General features: G+C 43.0%; 1 protein-coding gene across 2 annotated transcripts in view; it reads left to right on the top strand.

The window, feature by feature from the left end:
* Positions 1-3,130: 3,130 nt before the first annotated feature.
* SLC16A14 (solute carrier family 16 member 14) overlaps positions 3,131-22,033 on the top strand; it is a 30,624-nt gene continuing 11,721 nt past the window's right edge. The window contains exons 1-3 of one of the 2 annotated variants that reach the window (XM_072961823.1): positions 3,131-3,582; positions 10,326-10,597; positions 16,356-16,499. In XM_072961823.1, the coding sequence (XP_072817924.1) occupies positions 10,339-10,597; positions 16,356-16,499 (403 nt within the window). In that variant the 5' untranslated portion in view covers positions 3,131-3,582; positions 10,326-10,338. Of the gene's footprint in view, positions 3,583-10,306; positions 10,598-16,355; positions 16,500-22,033 lie in introns of those variants that run through there. The other variant, XM_031677908.2, reaches the window with a different exon arrangement.

Raw genomic sequence — 22,033 nt, 5'->3', positions numbered from 1 at the left:
TTTTTCCCATTAAGTAGGTTGTCTTTTCATTTGTCAGTTGTTCCCTTTGCTGTGCAAAAACTTTTAAGTGTAATTGGGTAGAAGGTCTTAAAATTAAAGAACAAGGTTAATTCATTCACTGTATTTGGGACTTTAGGCACATAGACACGGACTCCATTCTTAGGTTAGAACCCATTCTCAGCACTGGTTCATATATGACCCACCCTCGTCATTTTGGTGAAGGAGAGATGAGGAGTTTTTGTTTTCGGGTTTTGTTTTTGGTTTTTTTTTGGCAATTCAATGGTTCTTCATAGATTTGCACAACCATCACCAAAATCACTTTTAGAACATTTCATCACCCCAAACAAGCCCTATACCCACTAGCACTCACTCTTTATTTCCTCCCCAGCCTCCTCAGCCCTGGGTACCACTAACCTACTTTCTGTCTCTATAGATGTATCGATTCTAGACATTTCTTATAAATGGAATCATACAATATGTGGTCTTCTGTGACTGACCTCTTTTACTTAGCATAATGTTTTCAGGACTGATTTGTGTTGTAGCATGTGTCACTACTTCATGTATTTTTATTGTTGAATAAAGTCCCATTATACAGATATATCACACTGTATTTACGCATTCATTAACTGACAGACACTGGAGTTGTTTCCACTTTTTGACTATTATGAATAACGCTGCGATGAACGTTTGTGTACAAGTTTTTGTGAGGACACATATTTTCATTACTCTTGGGCATGTAACTAGGAGTGGAAGAGCTGGGCCATATGGTAATTCTATGTTTAAACTTTTGAGGAACTGCCAAAGTAAAGTATCTGAGGGTTCCAATTTCTCCACAGCCTCACCAATACATGTTGATCAAGTCGACATATAAAATTAACCATCACAGTCTACCTCATTAAGCTCTGAGGGGTGTGGGTGGGCTGCTTCTATATTGAGAGATGAGCAGGATGATGGCCTGGGAGAACCATGCGGTTCTAGGCCATCTTTGTATCTGGACTGGCTATAAAAATGGGCCAGTCAAGGTGACTCTAAAACCTTCAATATTCTGTGCTAGAACTTCTTCAAAAGCTGATTTTATCCCACTGTCTGCCTAGTCCACACCATTAAGCCACCAAAATTCAGGCACAGATTGTCCACATCCTTAGTTCCACCCCAGCTCCAGCGTGAAGTTATGAAACAGTTGAATGCATGATTAAAACTAAGAGGAAAGGCTGTTAGATGCAGCATTTGAATCATTTTGCCTTCTTAAGGGACAAGGTTCTTACCTGGTACAAGTCAGGTAAAGGTCTACAGCCTGGTGACCACACTTACCAATACTGTATCCTTGAAATCTGCTGAGAGATTAGATCTTCAGCAGTCTCACCGTACACACACACACACACACACACACAAAAGGTAACTATGTGAAATGGTAGATGTGTTAATTACCTTGATTGCGATAGTCATTTCACTATGTATATGTGCATCAAATCATCACATTGTACACTTTAAATGCATGTAATTTTGTTTGTCAATCTTACCTCAATATACATGGAGGGAAAAAAGAAAAGGAAAGCCTTCTATGGGCATTCTAGATGCAAAGTACCCATGATCCAGAGAAGAAACTTCACCGAGAGCAGATGAGAGGTTGCCTGGGGTCATGTGGGCAGAGTGAGAACTGGATTTCAAAGGGGGAAAGGAAAATTTTGGAGTTATCTGATTGAGATGATGGTTCCACAGACTTATGCTAACTCATCAAACTGTATATTTAAATATGTACAGTTGACACTACATCAATTATACCTCAATAAATCTAAAAGGTTTCAGAGGGGAAAAAACCAGACTCTCAAATCTTGCAGACCTCTCTCCAAACAAGATGGATCATCTGCACTTGAGATATTTTCCAGGAACCCAGTCTTGACTTACTATCTAAAGCCTGGTTGAAATGAGTGGTATCTGAGAAAGCCATCCCAAGGAAACACTAACCATCCATTTGTTCATGTTCTGATCAACAAAAGTACACCATTTGGACCACATAAGCCTGATGCCTCACCCAAATGTCCTCACTAAACCACAGTTTCTCAGAATATTCTCAATTATTTTTAAATCAAGATTTGTTATAAGAAGTGGCAATGTGAAATGCATATGAATATTCTTTTTTCCATAAAAGAACAAAACAAGAAAGGAAGGAAAAAAGGAAGTAAGAAAGAAGGCAATTTATGGTAGATAAAATAATGGTCCCTCAAAGACGACCACATTCTAATCTCTGGACTCTGTGAATATGTTACCTTACATGGCAAAGGGGAATTAAATTTGCAGGTGGCGTTAAGATTGTTAATCAGCTGACCTTAAAGCAGGGAGATTATTTGGATTATCCAATAACCCAATTACCACTGGGTAGGCCCCATGTAATCCCAAGAGCCCTTAAAAGTGGAAAAAGAAGGCCAACTAGAAGAGACAGTGACTACGAAGAAAGACACAGAATGAGGCAATGCTGCTGACTTTGAAGACAGAGGAAGTGGCCGTGAGCCAGGGCCTGAGGACACCTCTAAAAGCATGGGCTCTCCCCTAGAGCTGTCAGAAGGAACACTCCTTTGCCACCTCCTTGATTTTAGTCCAAGAAGACCCATTTTGGACTTCTGACCCCCAGAACTATGAGATAATAAACTTGTGCTGTTTTCAGTCATTAAGTCCTTGGTAATATATTACAACAGCAATAGAGAACCACCACAAAAGCCTTCAGGTGAGGTAAAACAGCCCTGGCTCCATTTATTATTTACTTATATTATTTATTTATTATTATTAAAACGTTCCCTGGGCAAAGCGTTGCGTTGGGTGCACTGCTGGGAACAGAGCAGTCACGGGTGGAAGTGAAACTTGTGCCTGGCGCTATGAATGCAGGCAGCAGATGCTGGAGAAAGAGCAGGGAGAGGTACCGCCCAGGATGGGACAAAGGAGAGGGGATGTTCAGTCCTCTTTGGCCAAGAATACTGCAGGTCCGTCCACCTCTTCCAACCACAGACTGCCAGATTTTGTGGCCCAGTCTTCAGTGAGGGTTTCTCCATCACTTCTCTCCTACTTCAGAGAAACGGAGGATACGTCTATTTCCACCTGCATTTTAGGTTAGGTTTCAGTCCCTTCCCTCCAGTTGTGTGCTGAGAGCATTAGCGAACCTCAGCCAAAGCTAGAAACTACAAGCGGCCACAAGAGTGTGCACGTGAGGTGACTGCAATTTTTTTTCCTGCCAAACCAGAATTAGCCGGTATAGGAATGAACCAGCGTGAAGATTTGAAATTGCACGGATTGGAAGGAAGCTCAGGGTAGGTTCGGGCACCCTTTTTAAAGCCACACGGACTGAGGCCTCAAGCTCGAAGCTCCGCAGGACGGAGCTGGCCTGGCAGCGAGCGGCGGAGGCACCCGGAGCCCGCACAGCGCACAGAGCCCGGCGGAGCGCCGCGCCGCAGGTAGCCGCATCTCCAGGATGATAGGCGACACTGCAGCAAATCTCTCCGCCCAGCCGCTCCGGGGGCTCCGAGGGAAACAGCAAGTTCGAAGATCGGGGCCGGGAGCCGAGTGAGGCCGCCGCCCAGCGGGCTGCGGGCGGTGAGTATCCCGAGGCGGCTTGGCGGCGCGGGCCCGGGGATGGAACGGCGCGGGGGCATCTCGGACCGCGGGCGGCCGCTGCACCCCAGACGCTCGGGAAGCGGCGGCGCGGGCCCGGGGCAGGGTCGGGGAAGGCGGCCCGGGCGGTGGAAGGCAAGGCGGCCGCGAGGCGCGGTGGTCGCGCCCAGGCCACCAGCCGAGGGGCTGCCGAGTAGCGGGCGAGGCCACCTCGGGGCGGGCGCGCTAACGGCGGGCGGGGGCGGAGCGTGGGGACGCGCGCCTCGCTCCCACGCCGGCCAGGGCCCCGCGCGCGTCATCAAGGGCGCACGGCGCCCCTCGGAACCCCCGCCCGGCCCTGGAGGCGCGCTCTGGCCGGCGCCTAGCTTTGCTCCCCGCCTCCTCTCCCAGCTGCGGCTAGGGACTCGAGTTAGCGGTGATGGAGCGGAGAGCGGGACACCAGGACAGGGGCCGGGCGGCCAGGGGACTTCCGAGGGTGCGGGATGCCTCCCCGCGCAGGCTGCCGGACTGCGATCGGCCTCGCTTCCCCGCGGAGCTGGCGGGTTCTGAGCACGCCAGGATGCCGTGATGGTGGGGATTGGGGGGTGGCCTGGGGGTGCCGGGGAAGGGGGAGCACGGAATGTCCGGAAGGGGTCCGGGGGCGGCCGGCGTGACGCTCGGAGGAGGGGCGCCGAGGCCAGATCGCGCGGGGGCCAGCGCAGGGCGTGCAGATGCTGGTTCCCCATAGCGGTTCTGATCAAGGCTCCTGAGGGAGGAGAGGAGGGACTAAAATGGGGCGAGGGAACTGGGGGCGGCCATTTCGGGGCCTGACGCCGCCAAGGCCGTTGACGGTGTTTAGGAGCTCAACTGTGCTTACCAACTAAGTCGTTTTCTTTCCGCGGAAAAGTTGATCCAGGCTCATTAACAAGGATGAGTGAGGGTTATTACTGGGTATTAGAAAGATTCCTTTTCCCCTTGCCTGGCGTGTGCGTGTGTGTGTTAGTTGGAGGAGGTGGATAAAATACGCTTTGGAATCCCTCAGGCTCAAGTTCAAATTTGGACTCCACCACCTGCTAGTCAGACCTAAGTTGCATTGCCCCCATTCTACAGATTGCCTCAGTTTCCTCATCTGTGAAATGGAACATTAATATCCACTGGACAGAATTGTTGTAGAGAAGGCGCCAAGCACATAGAAGGCATTTTAATGTCTAGTGCCCCCTAATACAGCGTGGACCCAGCCGGGGTTCTCCTGCGCTGTGGGCTCTGCACCAGCTCAGCTCCCCAAGTCCTTGCTCCAGCCTCTTCAGCCTGTTGGCCGTAAGTACGCCCTCTAAAGGCCCGACATTTGCAGTGCACAACAGGTCTAGAAGCCAAATTCTGGGTGGACCCGCCATGCACTCGCATCTAATGAAGAATCTCCCGCCAACGTACTCTGCCCACCTTTGGGAAAGATTGTAGTATTACCCTTAATTTGGCTCTTTCCCCTGTACTTCTCATTTATAATGAGCTCACCACATAATCACAATGGCCAAATTCAAAATCAGTGACTTGCTGATAAAACGTACTCTCCTAACAAGAGTTGTGGAAAATTTCATTTAGTTTTAATGTCTGAAACACACCAGCATCCCCTAAATTATTTTCATTTCTGCCAGTTACCAGGTAAATATATAGCTGACCTCCACGTCTTTGCCTGCATGTGGTACTTCATTTCCCGCGTTTACAGTTTCTCTTTCACGGTTGATGAACTCACTTTTCCGAAGAACAGAGCTGGTCCTATAATCTTCCCATGTCCTTCCTTCAGCTTGTTCAGTGCAGGGCCCGAATGCTACGTGCAGAGCGTCCCTTCTGGGTGAGCCTAAAGTGGGTTACATTTTACACATGGATCCTTAGGGGAAACCCCACACTCACTGCTCCATTTACCCCAGTGTCCCACTCGTGTGTTGTTATGTTACACATGTGCCAGGCTGTGGAGAAGATGGGGGAGCTTGAAGACCATATGGTGGAGAAAGACTTGGAGCCTGGGATGGAATGATCCAGAACCCCTGTCCTGGTTCTGCCTCTCCAGGTGCAGAGTAGGATCATAATGCTCAGATGATTATGTTGTATCTTATAATTATATAAATACCAACATGTTAAAGCAGATAAACAACAAGGTCCTACTGTATAGCACAGGAAACAATATTCAATGTCTTGTAATAGCTTATAATGAAAAAATACGAAAAGGAATGTGTGTGTGTGTGTGTGTGTGTGTGTGTAACTGAATCACTATGCTGTACACCAGAAACTAACACAACATTGTAAACTGACTATACTTCACTTAAAAACTAAATAAAACAAAATACTAAAGCACACTTGGTGAGAGGATAGACACTTACTTTTCTGTTGCCTTTTGTTTGTTTTCGTTAACCTGGCTGGACAATCAGATAACTGCGATTAGTCAAAATAGGAATTACTTTCAGAGAGATCTGGGTGTGAAGTGCAGACAGTTCCTTTGCCTAGTAGGTCTCCAGGTACCTTCTCAGGATCTGATGGAACTCCGTTTTACCCACCAGCTAATACTGTTTTCTACGTGCACAGTTGTGCCTCTTGAATAAAACTTCTCCCTTAAATGCTACTCAGTGTCATTTATTCGTGAACAAATGAACTGGAAATGTCAAGTGCAGTTCAATGGCAACTGTATCTCAACCCACAAAATAAATAATTCAGTAAGAATATAAAGTTCTTAACATTGCTTAGAAAAAACGCTTACTCTTTCAACTCATGGGTTGAAAAACACCTGACTTCTGTATTATTATTGTTTCAAAGTCTTTCTTAAATGTAGATGGGCTTTAGGAAAATGTCAGGTAGTGTTGTTTTATCTCATTAAACACATATCTCATTAAGCACGGATTGTAAGACCATGTTATTACTCATCTCGGCCAGGCCCATCCCTTATCAAGCTGCCTGGTTCTCGCCTTTCTGACTTTTTGGGACTCTGGGTACCACTACCAGGGAAAGAGGGAAGACCACCATCAAACATGCCTTCCGAACTCTTCCTAACTTCGTCCTCCTAGCCCTTTTGACAGGGTAGCTCTTTTCTGGGCTGTGAGCTTTGGAGAGCAAGGGTTACCCCATCCCCTTCCATCCCCAGGCACACTGTCTTCTCACGGTGGGAGAGGAGGGTGGTGGGAAACACATACCAAAGCCTACAGCCCAACACGGACTACGCTTCCCAAGGAAAGTGGTTCTGAGTCGCCACTAATCTACTAGAGGCAAGAAACTGATCCAAATGATGTTTAAAAGATAGAAGGACCTTTACATTCTTATAATATAGTTAATGTATGTTTATTTAGATTTTTTTAACCAAAAAGATCAATAAAAAGAAGGGGAAATTACTTGGAAGACCATCATCCAAAGAGAAATAATCTCCATCAACATTTTTGTTTCACTCCAGTCTTTTTTTCCTACAGATACATGTTTTTAACAACAGCAACAAAAAAGGGATTATTTCATGTGTCCCGTTTTCTGACCCCTCCCAAAGTATAATTCACACCTTAGTGTGCCCTTCTTTCTATGTCTTCAAAGCGTCTGGACAGTTCTATTGTTGATGGTGGCCGTGCATTGCATGGCTATACCATGACTGATTTATTTAACACCTCCTCTAATGTTGGATATTGGAGATGTTTGCAGGGTTTTCTTGTTGCTGCTGCTGTTGTTACTATTTCAAGGTTTCACTATTATAATTTAGCTGAATTGTGAAGGATGAGCAGAAGAGGACCAGGAGGTCAGAAGGAGGGAAGTATGTTCCCGAAAGAGGGAAGAAGGGGAGGTCGGAGAGACTGTGCCAAGGTCAGGGAGCTGCAGGTGCTTCAGCCGGGCTGGAGAGCAGAGCGCAAGAATGAGGAACGGGAGGAGGGACCCAGCAGAGCGGCTGATAAAGCGAGAGGAGAACCTGGCAGTGGGGGAGTTTGGACTTGATCTGAAAGATAATTTGACAGGATGGGGAAGTTACCTGGTAAGGCAGCATTCAATCACTCCCAGCAGCCTGGGTAACGGAGAGGTGGAGGGAAGGACCCAGCAGAGAGCAGCAATGTGGGCAGGAAGTGTAGTGGTTGAGAACTGGATGGCTGTTGAAGAGATACAATAATTTTAAAAGATAAAAAATAATGATTATGAGAGAAAGGAAAAGTCAAGATGAGCCCCAGGACAGATCCATTAAATTGCTGTTCCACTGGCATCCTTGGTTCCTCAGCGTCCGTTTCTTCCCAACAAACTCAGTCCAGGAATTAGCGAACTTTTCCTATAAAGGGGCAGAGAATATTTTAAGTTTGCAGGTCACCTAGCCCTTGAAAAGGTAAAAACAATTCTTAAGTCAGAGATATACAGAAAGAGGGTGTGCAGATTGCCACAAGATGCTTCAAAAGAGGCTGGGCACTGTCCATTTGGCCAAGTGTAACTGCTTCTCTGTCCTGCTCGTCCACAGCACAACCCTGCAGAGAAGAGCCCCAGGACAGAGGGGTGCCTAGAGTACCTGGGGCCTTTTTTCACACCACCTTCCTCCACTGCAACAAAATGATCTTCAGTAATAATCACATGTAATGATCAGGAATAATCATTACTTTCTTATTTGTTCTTCTATTGTGAAATAATTACTTGGGGGGAACAAAAAGAATCGACTTCCATTTTAAAGACGTTATTCAAATTGAGTGAAGCATTTCATGTACTGACTGCAAATTTCACTTTTCATATCAAAGATTTTCATTGTGCAGTCTTGCTCTCTGTTTTGCTTTTTTTAAATTTTAAACAAAAAGAAAGTCTCCAGGTGGGCACATAGAATGACACAAGTGAAGGAGCTGGCGTTCCTGTCTTTGTCCCCACCATAACTGAGCTGTCACAGTCCATCACGGATGTCCTGCTACAGGCAGGCAGGGTGGGACACTGCAGGCACCGCAGACCCAAATTCAGCCAAGGGGAAGCGCCAGCAATTCTGAACTCTTAGAAACTTGTTCTCAAAACACGTGTGTACAGCTGGGGTCCCACGTGAGCCAGGGTCCACTGTATAACCATCAGTTCTCCGAGATAATGTCCCTGTAGAACACAGTGTTTACAAAAGCATGGCAACCAAAGCATGCTGATTTCAAGCTTACAGAGCCTGGAAACAGCATTATTTGGAACTTTGACCAGTGAAGAATTCTTTTCAGAGAAGAGTATTTTATCAATGACATTGTCTAGGATCGCAGGCACGTATGTGGTCAGAGAAAAACAGACCAGCTTTTAGTCAGCGTTTCTCATTGCAGACTTCTGGGGCAGAGTGCTCCCTCTGCTCTGTCCGCGGTGCTCCATTGCCCGTGGCTTTGCAGCGGTGCCCTGCAGGGCTCAGCTCGCCTTCAGGGCCACCCAACAATCATTTCCACTTGTCTTCAACAACAGTTTCTTTCATTAGCCTGAACATTGAGACCCTGACATAACTACCATTCCCCTCATTCTCAGCCAATGGTCTAGCTTCCATACTTAACCAAGAAATTAGACCAACAGGTATAACTTTCATCCCACTGCTTCCCGTCTTATCCCCACTCACCTGCCTGCTTCCTCCAGTCTCAGAGATTGGGTCCCTCTTCCTGATCAAGACTAACCCTGTCCCATCACCTCTGGGATTAGTCGTTCTCTCTCTCTATTTCTCTCTCTCCCTCTCTTTTGCTCCTTATCTTCAGTTCTTATGCACACACTTCATTCTCATCCTGAAAAGTAAAACAAACCCAGAGACCTCCCCTGACCTGGCATCACCCGCCCCCCATCTCCATCCGGCCACCCTCCTCTTGTTGGGATATCCTGAGAGATGGACCTTGCAAAGCGCAGGTAACATCTTGTCTCTTCCTAGAGCAGATTGAGCCACCAACTGTTCATTATGTACAAGACGAACTCTAAGGTCTTTATCCGGCACATCAGGCTTTACAAGATCTTGCCCCTGGCTTCCTGGCAACCTGCACATCACTGTAGTATCCAAATTTCTTTAATCTGATTTCCTATTTTCTAAGGAGCTTTCTAGCTTCCCAGGTAAATGCTGGGAATGGGGGTGGGTGGAGGAGGTAAAAGTATGTCTTGTATATCAGACATAATTATCACCATTATTAGAAAACTATCTCCCGTTCTAAGATGATAAATTGCCCTTCTCCTTTACCAAACCCTCCTGAGTTGGGGTTGTGTGAGTCAGTCCCCATGAGGCTAACCCGTGCTGGCTGCGCTGAACAAACTGAACGCTGGGACTCACGAAACTAAGAACCATATGCGCTGCCAGGAGCCCCACCAAGGCCAAGCTGTACCCTGCCTAAGGCCAGGCGTCTTCCTCCTCTGACATCGTTGTTGTCACTTATCAGTATCCATCTCAATAAGGGACAGAAGGCATGGGCTTTGGAATCAGGAATAGCTGGGTTCAATGCCCGAGTTCCTGTCGAGCCATCTACCTGCTGGCCATGAAAACTTTGGAAGGGCACTTCACTTCTCTGAGTCTATTTCATTTCTTTAAAATAGGGATGGTAATACTTACATTAGGATGACTGTAAAGATGAAACAAGTTTCATAAAAAGCACTTGGTCCTGTGAGAAAGTGAGGAGTGTTCCCAAATCTGTGCAATGACGAAGATTAATAGAAAGGTCTGATGTGATGGCTGCGGCCACTTTGGCTGTGATGAGGAGGTAGAGCTGTCCAAAGGAGATGGGGGTATTTTTTGTCTTGATGTTCAATGAAGTTGTTTGTCATATGTATTTCAGAAACTCTTGGAAAATGTATACAAGTCATGAAGACATTGGGTATGATTTTGAAGATGACCCCAAGGATAAGAAGACACTTAAACCCCACCCAAACATTGATGGCGGATGGGCTTGGATGATGGTCCTTTCCTCTTTCTTTGTGCACATCCTCATCATGGGCTCCCAGATGGCCCTGGGAGTCCTCAACGTGGAGTGGCTTGAAGAGTTCCATCAGAGCCGCGGCCTGACGGCGTGGGTCAGCTCCCTCAGCATGGGCGTCACCTTGATCGTGGGTACGTTCTGGTGTGACCTGTCATGAAACTCAGTCATTATACAATGGCAGTTCCTCACCGGAAGGAAAGGTTTATATTGTTGAAACATTAGATGTTTGACTTTAGTGGATGTTACTATTGTTTTTATTGTGGTAAAATATATACAACAGAAAGCTTATCATTTTAACCATTTTTAGGTATAGGATTCAGTGCCATTGAGTACCTTCATCAACACTATTCATCTCCAGAACTCTCTGCATTTTCCTGAACTGAAACTCTGCCCCCATTAAGCAATAACTCCCCATTGCCGCCTCTCTCCCAATCCCCTGCCCCTGGCCACTGCCACTCTATTTTCTGTCCCTAGAATTTGATTACTCTGAGGACCTCATACAAGTGGAATCATACCAGATTTGTCCTTTTGTGGGATGTAGCTATTTGAAGATTGTAAATATTTGGAGTTTTTAAAAAATTGATGATTAAAATACTCTCTTTTGCCCCCAAGTCTGTTTTCTTAACTGTTATAATGTATTATCTATCATTATAAATCTGTTTAACACTTGAGAGTCTTTTTCAAAGATAAAACTTTCAGAGACAACACAGTAAAAGTAAATAGCAATTTTATTTCAGAGCTCTGATGTTTGAAATTTGAAACATTGATTCTATGTTCTTGAAAAATCTATGAAACTGTTTCTAAGGACGGTTATTGATCTAGCTAACAGGAGGAAATGATGACATATTCTTGTATCTTGTAGTTTAACCTAACCACGCAGCAATCTATGAAAGCAATTCTTACCCAGTTGGAGATACTAAGCCAGAAAGTTATTATAAATATGACATGTTATTATGGCTAATGTGCTTCAGTTTTGGAACTAAACAACTTTTACTGTCAACTAACATTTAATAAGCATCTATTATACACCACGTGCATGCCATTACATCATCTTGTTTGATTTTATTTCATTCTCTCAACAATTTTATGAGGTCATTACCGCTATACCCTTAAGCTGCTGTTGCATCACTTGAAAGTAAAAGCTATACTTTTACATCTAATTTTTTAAAGTATTCGTAATATATTTTATGCTAGAAACATAAATGACTTTAAGTCTTTTCCTGTTTTTGTGAGAGTATGTGTATGGCAGGCATGTGTGTGTTTGGCGAGTGTCTGTGCATTGTCAGGGATTTCCACATTCGTAATTAATTGCTTGAATTCAACTCAGAGAGTTGTTGATCTTGGCCTTTCTTCAGCCAGTGTTACTTTGGGTAATACAAGCAACATTAATAACAGTGGCAGCGCTAATGACAAAAAACAAGGACAGAGTGTTGCTTCTCAAGATGTGTGCAGGGGGTATGTGTTTATCAAAGGGAATTATTACTGATTTAGTCTTTTTTTTAATTTTCTTATTTTATTTCTACTTTTTGGAGGGGGGAGGTAATTAGGTTTATTTATTTAATTATTATTATTTGTTTTAATGGACATACTGGGGATTGAACCTGGGACCTCATGCGTGCTAAGCATGTGCTCTACCGCTTGAGCTATACCCTCCCCGCTACTGATCTAGTTTAACGGTTAAATAAGGGCAGCATTATGTGGGTGAGAGAATCGCTGCAAAATCATTTTTGCCTATAACCTTAATGAACTGATTTCGTCAACCCCGCCTTGGCTTTGTTCAAACTAGGACTGTCTTATCCTATGAAACGTATGGGGAGGTTAACCTCAGTGTAGGGAACTTGCTTGTCTTATGTTGGATGTGACTCTGCCTTCTCAATAAGTCAGGAAAGGAAAACTGTGCTTTTCAAATACTTAAAATCCAGTTTTCTTATCTTTTAAAAGTAAATGTTTATCAGGTAGAACAACATACTTAACGATTCAATCCAGGAAGGGTGTGCATGCAACAAAAAAAAGAAGATTCAGCCAAAGGCCAGGATATGAAATGTCTCAGTATTTTCCAAACCATCCAGTTAGGTCATCTTTGTTATTGTTTTGTGTTTGACAAGTTCTACAGGAATAAGCAATGGAATGTGGTTCTGAAGATGCTCCCCCAATCCAGAACTCCTAACTCAGAGTGGTGAAGCGTGATTGTCATCTTTAACTGGGAGGTGACTGTGCACTCAGAACTCTGTTGGAGAGTCTTTGAATTCCAGACAGTGGAATCTCAGCTTGTAGACTAAGCTTTCTACAGGAAAGATGCCAACCAGATAAATGTCTTTTGCCTTGCGGCTCAGAAATTATAACACCACAAGGCTCCTAGCTATATGAATGAAAGTTATTTTATTCTATCAGTCATGACCCTAAATTGCTATTCCGTATCTTAAGCTGAATAGCAGGGTACAGGGTGGCGGCAGATATGTTGGGTACTTTTCCAAGCCAAAAGCCAGCAAAAACAGCTCTCCTTTATTGAGCACTTGATACATGCCAAGCACGTGTTATGTACATGATCTCACTTGATCCTACAGCAGCCTTGGAGGCCAGACCATCATTTCTGTCTCGGAGAGGAGGACGTGCAACGCTTGGAGACATTAAGTAACTTACTGGAGATAACCAGTAAGTGTGGGACAGGCTTCAAACCTGGTCCATTGGACTCTGGAATGGTGTCCACCATCACACTGTCTGCCACTCCATCAAATGAGAACTGAAAATATGTGTGAAGGGAATAAATATAAATTGTTTCCATTTTCTGATTATAAACATATTGAGTTACTTATTTTAAGTAAAAAAAAAAAACATGAACTAGGTTACAGGGTTGAAAGCCATCTCTCTTGAACAGTGACTCACACATGGGAAATTCAGTAATTTCATTCTTGTTTCACTCATTGCTAGCATGGATTTTGCCAGTTTCCTGCAGAAGTTCTCAATTTTTAACGAAATGTCATCACCTCAGTCAGATCTGTAGCAGCCTTTGTAATAGCTCTTCAAATAATTCTTGGTGGAAGCCGCATTGTTAGGGGAAGCTTAAGGCTGCAGAAGGCCACTTACTTGCTAAGTAGATTCAGAGCAGTGATTGACAATCCTGGCTACACATCAGATCCACCTGGGAGCTTTTAAAAACCCTGCCAACCTGGGCTGCACCTGGACCATTAAGTCAGAATCTCTTGGGACTCTAGCATCAGGATTTTTTTTTTAAGCTCCTTTGTGACTCCAAGGTTCATCCAAGGCAGAAGACCATTGATTTACTGCAGTGTAGGGTTACACCCCGAGACCAAGAGCTCAATAAACTACCTACTTTCATCAGTGATAGCATGCCAAGGCTCATCTCAGGTTGTTTCTCTCCTCACCTGAGCTTTTTACAACCTGTGAGATGCTGGGATGGGCAAGAAATTATGACTTCATCAGCATGTTCCTGCAGCAATGCAACACGTACCATGTGGGAAATGGGCCAAGATTCAGATTCCTTCCAAAGAGGAGAAAGTCTGAGAAGCTGTATAGTCTCATTCTGAAACGCTGAATCCCTCTCCAAAGGTGGGCATTCCAACGAAAGGACTGCACCTCAACCTTATTTTCCCCTCCTCTTAGGCTGTGTGTGAAGTTCTTCTCATTGTGTTGGATGGCAGATCCATCACAGAGATGCCAGCTGACCAGCAGTAAACAATGGTTAGAAAAAGAAACTGAGAAGCTGAAAGTTGGGATCTGACTTCCTTTTATTTGACAAATCTGTATTTTGTAACCATAGAGGAGTCAGCGTTTCTGGGACTGACTTTGCTCATCTGCAAATCATAAATGACTGTAGCCCCAGCACACATGGTGCCAGAGTCAACCAAGTAGAAAGCCGGACACTGTTATCAAATGCTCTTTTCAGTAAAGCAATTAATACTTTCTTTTTGATATAGAACATTCCTCCAGATATGAATGTGTACACTTACTTGGGGTTTTCTCCCCTTCCTCCCCCAAATGCGCTCTTAGTGCAATGTTTCATGAATACGTAGCATCACAAGAAACTTGCTTTGGGGCCCTTTCCCTAATGGGGAAGACACGATCATGCTCCTGAGCTGTTACCCACTGACCCTTCATCTCTTAAAGGCCTTTTAACAGCAAACCAGTGAATCATGTGTCTTTCTCTTGTTTGTCCACTCATCCGAGATTTAAAGTGGTGAAATGACCATAGGTTAGAAAAATAAAATATGTATAAAGAAATAAAAGATACCTCTTCAACATATGGTTTCTGAATTTCTTTATTTTATTTTATTTTATTTTTTTAATGGAAGTCCTGGGGATTGAACCCAGGACCTTGTTCATGCTAAGCATGCGCTCTGCCACTGGGCTACACTCACACCCCTGGTTTCTGAATTTCAGGTGCCCCCAATAATTTCCTCAGATGTTTATGCCAATGTACTTAGTTTATATATTGTTTATATCATACTTTTTATATACATAACATGATATATTTATATAAAATATATTTACTGTATTACGTCTATTGTAAGAGGTTTATATACAGAATTATTTTCTGTAATGTAAATACTTCCTTATTAATTAAATTAATAAGTCTTTACCTTCATAATTTTGGGGATTAGACCCTCTCAAAATCATTAGACAAAAAAAATTTCATTAGCAGGCTGTGTATCCAAATCTGCATGTGAATATAGTTAGAACTGTAAAGGAAAATTTTATTTTAGTTTGGACTAAAAGAGGAAGTTCCCTAGAGTTCAGCAAGCTTTTAACCTGAAATAGTCCCACCTGAATGGAGGGTTTCATAATTCTATAAAGTAATAATGATCAAAAATAAGATGACGTTTAAGTGCACCATCTTACTGAATGTTTAGTATTCATTCATACTGTATGACTAAAATAGGGATTGCAATTTGGACAAGGAATCACTGATCCCAAATCAAGCATTAAGCTTCAGTGACATCAGAAGTTATCACAAAATTAGAAAGAAAGCAAAGGGGTTGACAAAAACTAGAGTGTCATAGTAATGTAAGAATTAGAATGTGTATCATGTCATACTGTCCTGCTCTGACTGTTGGCACACATTACACAACCAAGGGTATCCCTGAATCTCCACACAGCAAAATAAACGCATCACCTGATGTGTCCGGCCAAGGACGGAGAATCGGCAGGGGCTGAAGTATGTGTGAAGTGATGAGAAGTTCTTTCCAGCTTGGTTTGCATCTGAGTGTCCTCGTGAAAACAGGCTATAGGTTCCTTGCTTGAAGCATGGAAGTCCTCAGAACCCCCTTTCTGTACTCCCTTAAGGTCTGGAGTCAGAAAACTGGGATGTGTACAGAGGCCAAACAAGTCATGTAAAGAGGGCAGGAGGCCAAATAAAAGACTAAAGAGAAGGATGGAGACTATGGCAAACCAGAGAGGGTGTGACACAGCTGAACGTGGTCAGCTACTACACAGCTCCAGCTGATTCGGGCTGTGTGGGGAGGTATTCTGTGTTGCCACCGGATTTTGTGTGCGTGTGTGAATTCTCTTAATTTTTAAAAAATATTGGCAACTGATTCGAAACGTTTTTAAACTTTGCTCTGGATAAACAAAATGCATCCACAGGCTGGATAGAGCCTCTAAACCAGTAGGTTAGGACCTCTGTTGTAGGTAAGAGAATGAATCCAATTCTCTATTTATTTCAGATCTGCCTTCCTTGAAAACCCAGAGTCTTGGGTCCTTCGGTGAAATTATTGAAATCTATCTTTGCTTGCTGGAAGCTTTCTGCACATAAAGCAATGGGGCTTTTCGGTCTGTTTTCTTTAACAGCTTCTGTCTTCACATAAGGAGTCCCTAAGAAAGCATGAGGCTAGAATGCCGTTAGTCAGTTCCTTTCTTAATGTTCCGTGACAGGACCTTTCATCGGCTTGTTCATCAACACGTGCGGGTGCCGCCGGACGGCGATCGTCGGAGGGCTGCTGAACTCGCTGGGCTGGGTGCTGAGCGCCTACGCTGCTAACGTGCACTGCCTCTTCATTACCTTCGGAGTCGCAGCTGGTAAGCATTGTGGGCTTTTTGAAACTTGATTTTAAATGCTGCTATGGGGCATGTCGGCAAGGAATTTAATTGTGAAAAACAGAGACCCATTAAAATAGTTTGCCCTTTGTCTCCTCCATCCCACCCCACCCTGATCCTATCCTCCAGGAAATACTTTTTAATATGAGATAAAAATATGCCTTGAGCATGAGCAAACAACTAACAGCTGTACTTTGTCTCCCGTAATAGAACGGAATTAAATTTTCCATACCTGGTTCTAAGTGCCCGTCCTTTCTCTTATACCAATACAGATGTATTAGTAACATCCTCTCATTTAATAACTGCAGAATCTGGCGTGAATCAGAGAAAAATCATTTTCTCCTTCAGCCCTATTCAAATTAATGAAATAGCAGCAAAACCCACATAGATGTAGAGACCCTAAGAAGCAAAACTAAATCTAAAGCACACAGTGTCAGTCCCCAGGGGATATGTAAAAATTGGCTGCCAGGCAGCACGGTTTGCATATCCGTTCTGCAAAATACATTCCCAGCTGTAATTTCCTTTATCAACAGGTAGCAGAATGCATGCAGATAAGTAGTTTCTTAGGTGTACAGTTGTATTTCAGTGAACCGGATCTAGCCTGACTTTTTTGAGTACAGGGCTACAATCCTAAAAAATAACACATTGATGACAGTGTTTGCGTAAGAGTTCAGACGTAGAGTTTGGAATTCTTGCTTTTTTTCCCCACTTATTATCTGTGTAACTTTGGGGCAATGACTTAACTTACTTATGCCTCATTTTCCTTATCTGTGAAATGGGCTAATTAAGAGGGCTTGGTTTATAGTGTTGTTGAAATGATTCTATGAGATCATCTGTAAGAAGCACTTAGGACAGTGCTTGGCCATCATAAAGTGCTGAGCAAATGTTAGCTAATATACAATTGTTTTATATATAGTATTTTATTATATCATAAGCATAAGTATATGCTTTATGGTAACAAGAGAAGGTGAACACAAAAATCGACTGTCCATGTAAGTTGACAGGTTAGTTCTGTCTTGGACATTTGTCCACATGTTCACCGAAAGCTCTTCTGTCTCCTGTGAAGCCTGGTTTGAAAACCATTGATCTGGAGGACTTGATAACACTTCGTAAAGAACAACATAAGATATTTCCCCTGAGTGTTTTAGAAACTTTGCCCCATAACAGTCCGATGAATAGTGCTGGCATGAGGGTTTTTACATTATAGGTGAGGAAATAAACTCCTCCTGCTAAGACCCAGGAGCTACACTGGGGTCTCTGGGCAGACAGGTGGGAGCCCCTAAGAACTTGATCTGTGGTGTGTGGTTGTCTGGACTATGCTTGATCCTAAACACCAGGATTTGAAATCTATTCCCATCAGTTAGAGATGTCTATGGGTAAACTCTGTCTTTAAACAGAATTTTATTCCTTGCGGTTAGTTACTTGCTTTTTGATCCTCAAATAATATCTCCATATTCATTCATTTATTCATTCACTTATTTATTCAACAAATATTTATGGATACAAGGAAGTAGGGGAAAAAATCAGGAGGCCAGTGAAAGTGTTTCTTGAGACACTTTATGGCTCCCACTTTTTATACAGGAAACACTCAAAGAAAGTCTCTGAAAAATGAATGTATCCCCCTCCTCCACAAATACACATATGTAAGTATGTTTAAGTGGAAAACCAAGCTAAGTCAGTTAGTTTGTATGCTGCTGGACTGTCATTAGTGAGGCAAGTTGAAGCTGATTGACCCATTTAATAGAAAAGAAAAAATTCAGATGGAAAGATCTACAAAAAGCAAGTGATCTAGATCTAGATACATATATAAATAACTGTATGACTTGTGTTTGAAAGAAACTTTGTTGACATCTTTCTTCATCACAAAAGGCATTTGAAGCAGGTTTATTCATACTTGTTTTTCTTAACATCTAGGCAATTAACATTGTGGGGAGTGTTCTCCTATTAAGCAGGAAATTAATGTCTGTCCGAGCGATCTTACTTAGCCAGGAGTCTGGACACATTTCATCAGTTTTGCCAGAGCTCCATTCTCTTAAACTTGGCTCCAGGAGACCCCTTTCCCCACATCCATGCTGACCGGGAGCACAGGATGTCCTCTCCCCCTCTGGCCTGTCTTCTTCCTCCACCTGGCCTGGAGGGAGGAAGCCTCGCCTCTAAACCTGAGTGTGCTGGAGAACTGGTCCAGGGACCTGCCCCGGGCTGGACGTTAACAGGGCCTCGCCGGACTGCTGGACTTGAGCCTGAATATCCCCAAGGCCTGTCCTATACACTCATAGCATAACTGTGCTGGTTATGAATAACAAAGTCACATTAAGAAGGGGGTTGCCATTAAGGGCCTGGATAGTGCAACAGGGAAATGAATGCTTGTAGCACTGGACCCAGGTTTTTTTTCCCTCACACAAGGGAGCATTTATTATTTAAAGTAAGTTATAATTGATGGTACGCATGCTTTCGTCCCTCAATTCTGTCCCTATTAGTCATTTCATTCTGCTGCTGTTCGGAGATCGAGAACCACATTAAATTTAACATGTTGGTTACTTTCAGTGACAAATCAAATTTTAAAAATTAAGCTTGCATGCCATCAGTAAAATCCAGAATGACAAAAGTAATAGACAAATGATCCAGTTTCTTCCACAAGTAAACTGTGAGCGAAAAAAAAAGAGAAAGAGAAATTAAGATACTTAAAATATGTATCAACAAATATGCCGGCCTTACTTGGATCCTGATTTAAACATTTTTTTAAAAATATAGTCATTTATGAGACAATTGGAAATTTGAACCCCTTCTGGACATTTTATGATAAGGAATTATTCATTTTTTCAGATAATGATATGATTATGTAGTTTAAAGAATTCTTCTATTTAGGGATTTATACTAAAATATTTGCACATGAAATGATATATTTGGGGTTTGTTTCAAAATAATATGAAGGAAGGGGTGTGTGTGTGTGTGTGTTTGTATGTGTTGACGTGGGGGCAGGGTTTAGGACAAGAATTGCCAGGAGTTGATAATTGTTGAAGCTGGATAATAGGTACATGAGATCTCATTAAACCACCTGTTTTTTAAAAGCTTACTTTGAATCTGATCCAAATGGTTTCATTAGCCAATAGCCTGTTATAAGAGAGAAGACAGTAAATTAATTGACAGTGTGCAATTTATATTACATTTATATGTATATGTATATGTAATTTGTATTACATTTATATATATAAGGACAACACAATATAGCAGGTGGTACTTTACCCATGAGCTGGGCCTCTGTGCATTTAACTGACTTGGTCAAGGTCACGTGGGTACTTATGCATTGCAGAGTCAAGTTTCAAACCCGAGGCCAGCTGGGTTCTTTCCACTACACATCTCCCCAGTATGATAATACTCTGCCACAATATTTAACATCAAAGAATTTCTTGGTTCTTTCACAAATAATTATTTTTTTCAAAATAGCCACTGATACACTTATTTTCAGCTGAGTTTTTGGTCCCTTTAATCTTGTGTGAAAAAGATGACTATTGTTTCAAAATATGACCATTTCCTCTTCTTGACCAAATTTGATAGAACTTTCTTTTGTTCGCTGCATCCCTTTCTGGTGTGCCAGGCACTGTCCTAGGCACTTGGGAGAGAGGCATCAGCAAACAGAACAGAAGAAGATCCCCGCCCTCATGGAGCTTGTATTGGTAGCAGCAGGGGAGAAGGGGTCAGATCGTAAGTAATACACACAGTAAAAAAGTAAATTATACGGTTAAGTGCTTACTACAGGGAAAAAAGAAAGGTAGACTAGGGTAAGACGGACTGGGAATGGGAGTGGTGGACAGGGGAGGCTTGCATTTTAAAGTAGGATGGTCACACTAATGAACTCATCTACCAAACAGACTCGCAGATATAGTAAACAATCTTATGGTTACTGGGGGAAAAGGGGTGGGAAGGGATAAATTTGGAAGTTTGAGATCTGCAAATGTTAACTGCTATACATATAAATAGATAAAAAAAAAACAAATTTCTTCTGTATAATGCAGGAAACTATATTCACTATCTTGTAATAACCTTTTATGAAAATGAATATATGTATATATATGCATGACTGGAATATTATGCCGTACCCCAGGAACTGATACATTGTAACTGGCTATACTTCAATTAAAAACAGAAGAGGATGGTCAGGTGGGCTTCACTGAGAAGATGCTCTGTGAACAGGAGACAGGGCCTGAGCCCTAGGTCTGTCTGAGGGGAGGAACATTCTAGCAAAGGGAACAACCAGCTTTTATAAAGAGATAAGCTCTCCAAAATTCATGTTAGCCATAGAAATCTTCAGAATTCAATTAATTTTATCAAACAGTGTGCAGATAACTGAAAGTCAACCAATTTGTTAGGATGTAGGCCCAGTTTACAGACTATTGAATATTTTTCTGTCCCTTTGAATATTTAGAAATTAGGGATTTCTGGCTTTTGTGGACTTAAAACTCATAGAGGTTAGCTTAGAGTTTGGTTCAAAATTAAAGGTAGCCCTTTTTTTCATGCTTCTCTCTCTTGTAATGCAAATTATTGCTACGTTACTGCCCTCACTGAGGCCTGGCTGGTGGCTTGGGGACCTACCTGCTCCCGCTTCTGCTGGCAGTTACTTAAGAAGGTAACTTAATTGTTCTTAAAACAAAAGTATCCACCTGAGGATGAGTATTCTTAGTTGAGGATCATTGGCTTCTGACAGTTGCTGTAAATATCACTGCTCTAAGGTAGATAAAGGAGGTGGGTTACTTCCAAGCACTTATTTTAGAAACTGAACCAAAACCCTTCTGCAGCTCCGTGCTGGCAGCTCGAGGGGATGAGCAGTTTAGGGTGAGAGGCAGCATGGGCAGTGGAAGAGGACCAGACTCTGTAGTTGGGTCTGAATTCCAACCTCGAGTCTCCAGTTACCTGCTGCAGGGTCTTAAGAAAGTTTCTTACTCTCCATGAGGCTCAAGACCCCCTTTTATATAATGTGGGTGTATAACCACAGGTAGCTTTTGGGTTGTTGTGAAAACTAAATCAGATAAAGCCCGTAAAGCAACTGGCACGCCATCGCCACTAAATTAGTGGTCATTGTTATTATATTTGTATGTATGACAGCTCTGCTCTCCTTCCAAATTCAAGAAATTCCAAAACTATTAAATGATGCTGAACTGGAGAGGCCTCTCGGCTTTGCCGGGTGCTATGAGTCAGTCTCTTTTATACAATGAAGCTGCTCTTCGAGTGTCGGGAGGTCTTAAGCATTAGAACTATATGGGCCCCATGATTGTCTTATAGAAGTGGGGCTGTGGTTTCCCTCTGCCCGTACCTGCAAGTTGAGAACCCAACTCAACCTGTTGACCAGCATTTCATTTCATTTTATTTCATTTCATTTCATATTTATTTTATTTTTAAATAAACCGCTTTTTAGAGCAGTTTTAGGTTCACAAAGTCGAGCAGAAAGCACAGGCTGTTCCCAACACCCCCGCCCCAACACACACAACCTCCCCTACCAGCATTTTAATTTTGTCCACGTC

Source organism: Vicugna pacos, chromosome 5 (assembly GCF_048564905.1).
Source record: "Vicugna pacos chromosome 5, VicPac4, whole genome shotgun sequence".
NCBI classification, from domain to species: domain Eukaryota; kingdom Metazoa; phylum Chordata; class Mammalia; order Artiodactyla; family Camelidae; genus Vicugna; species Vicugna pacos.
Note: the sequence above shows the minus strand (reverse complement) of the source record. Positions and strands in the feature narration are given on the sequence as shown.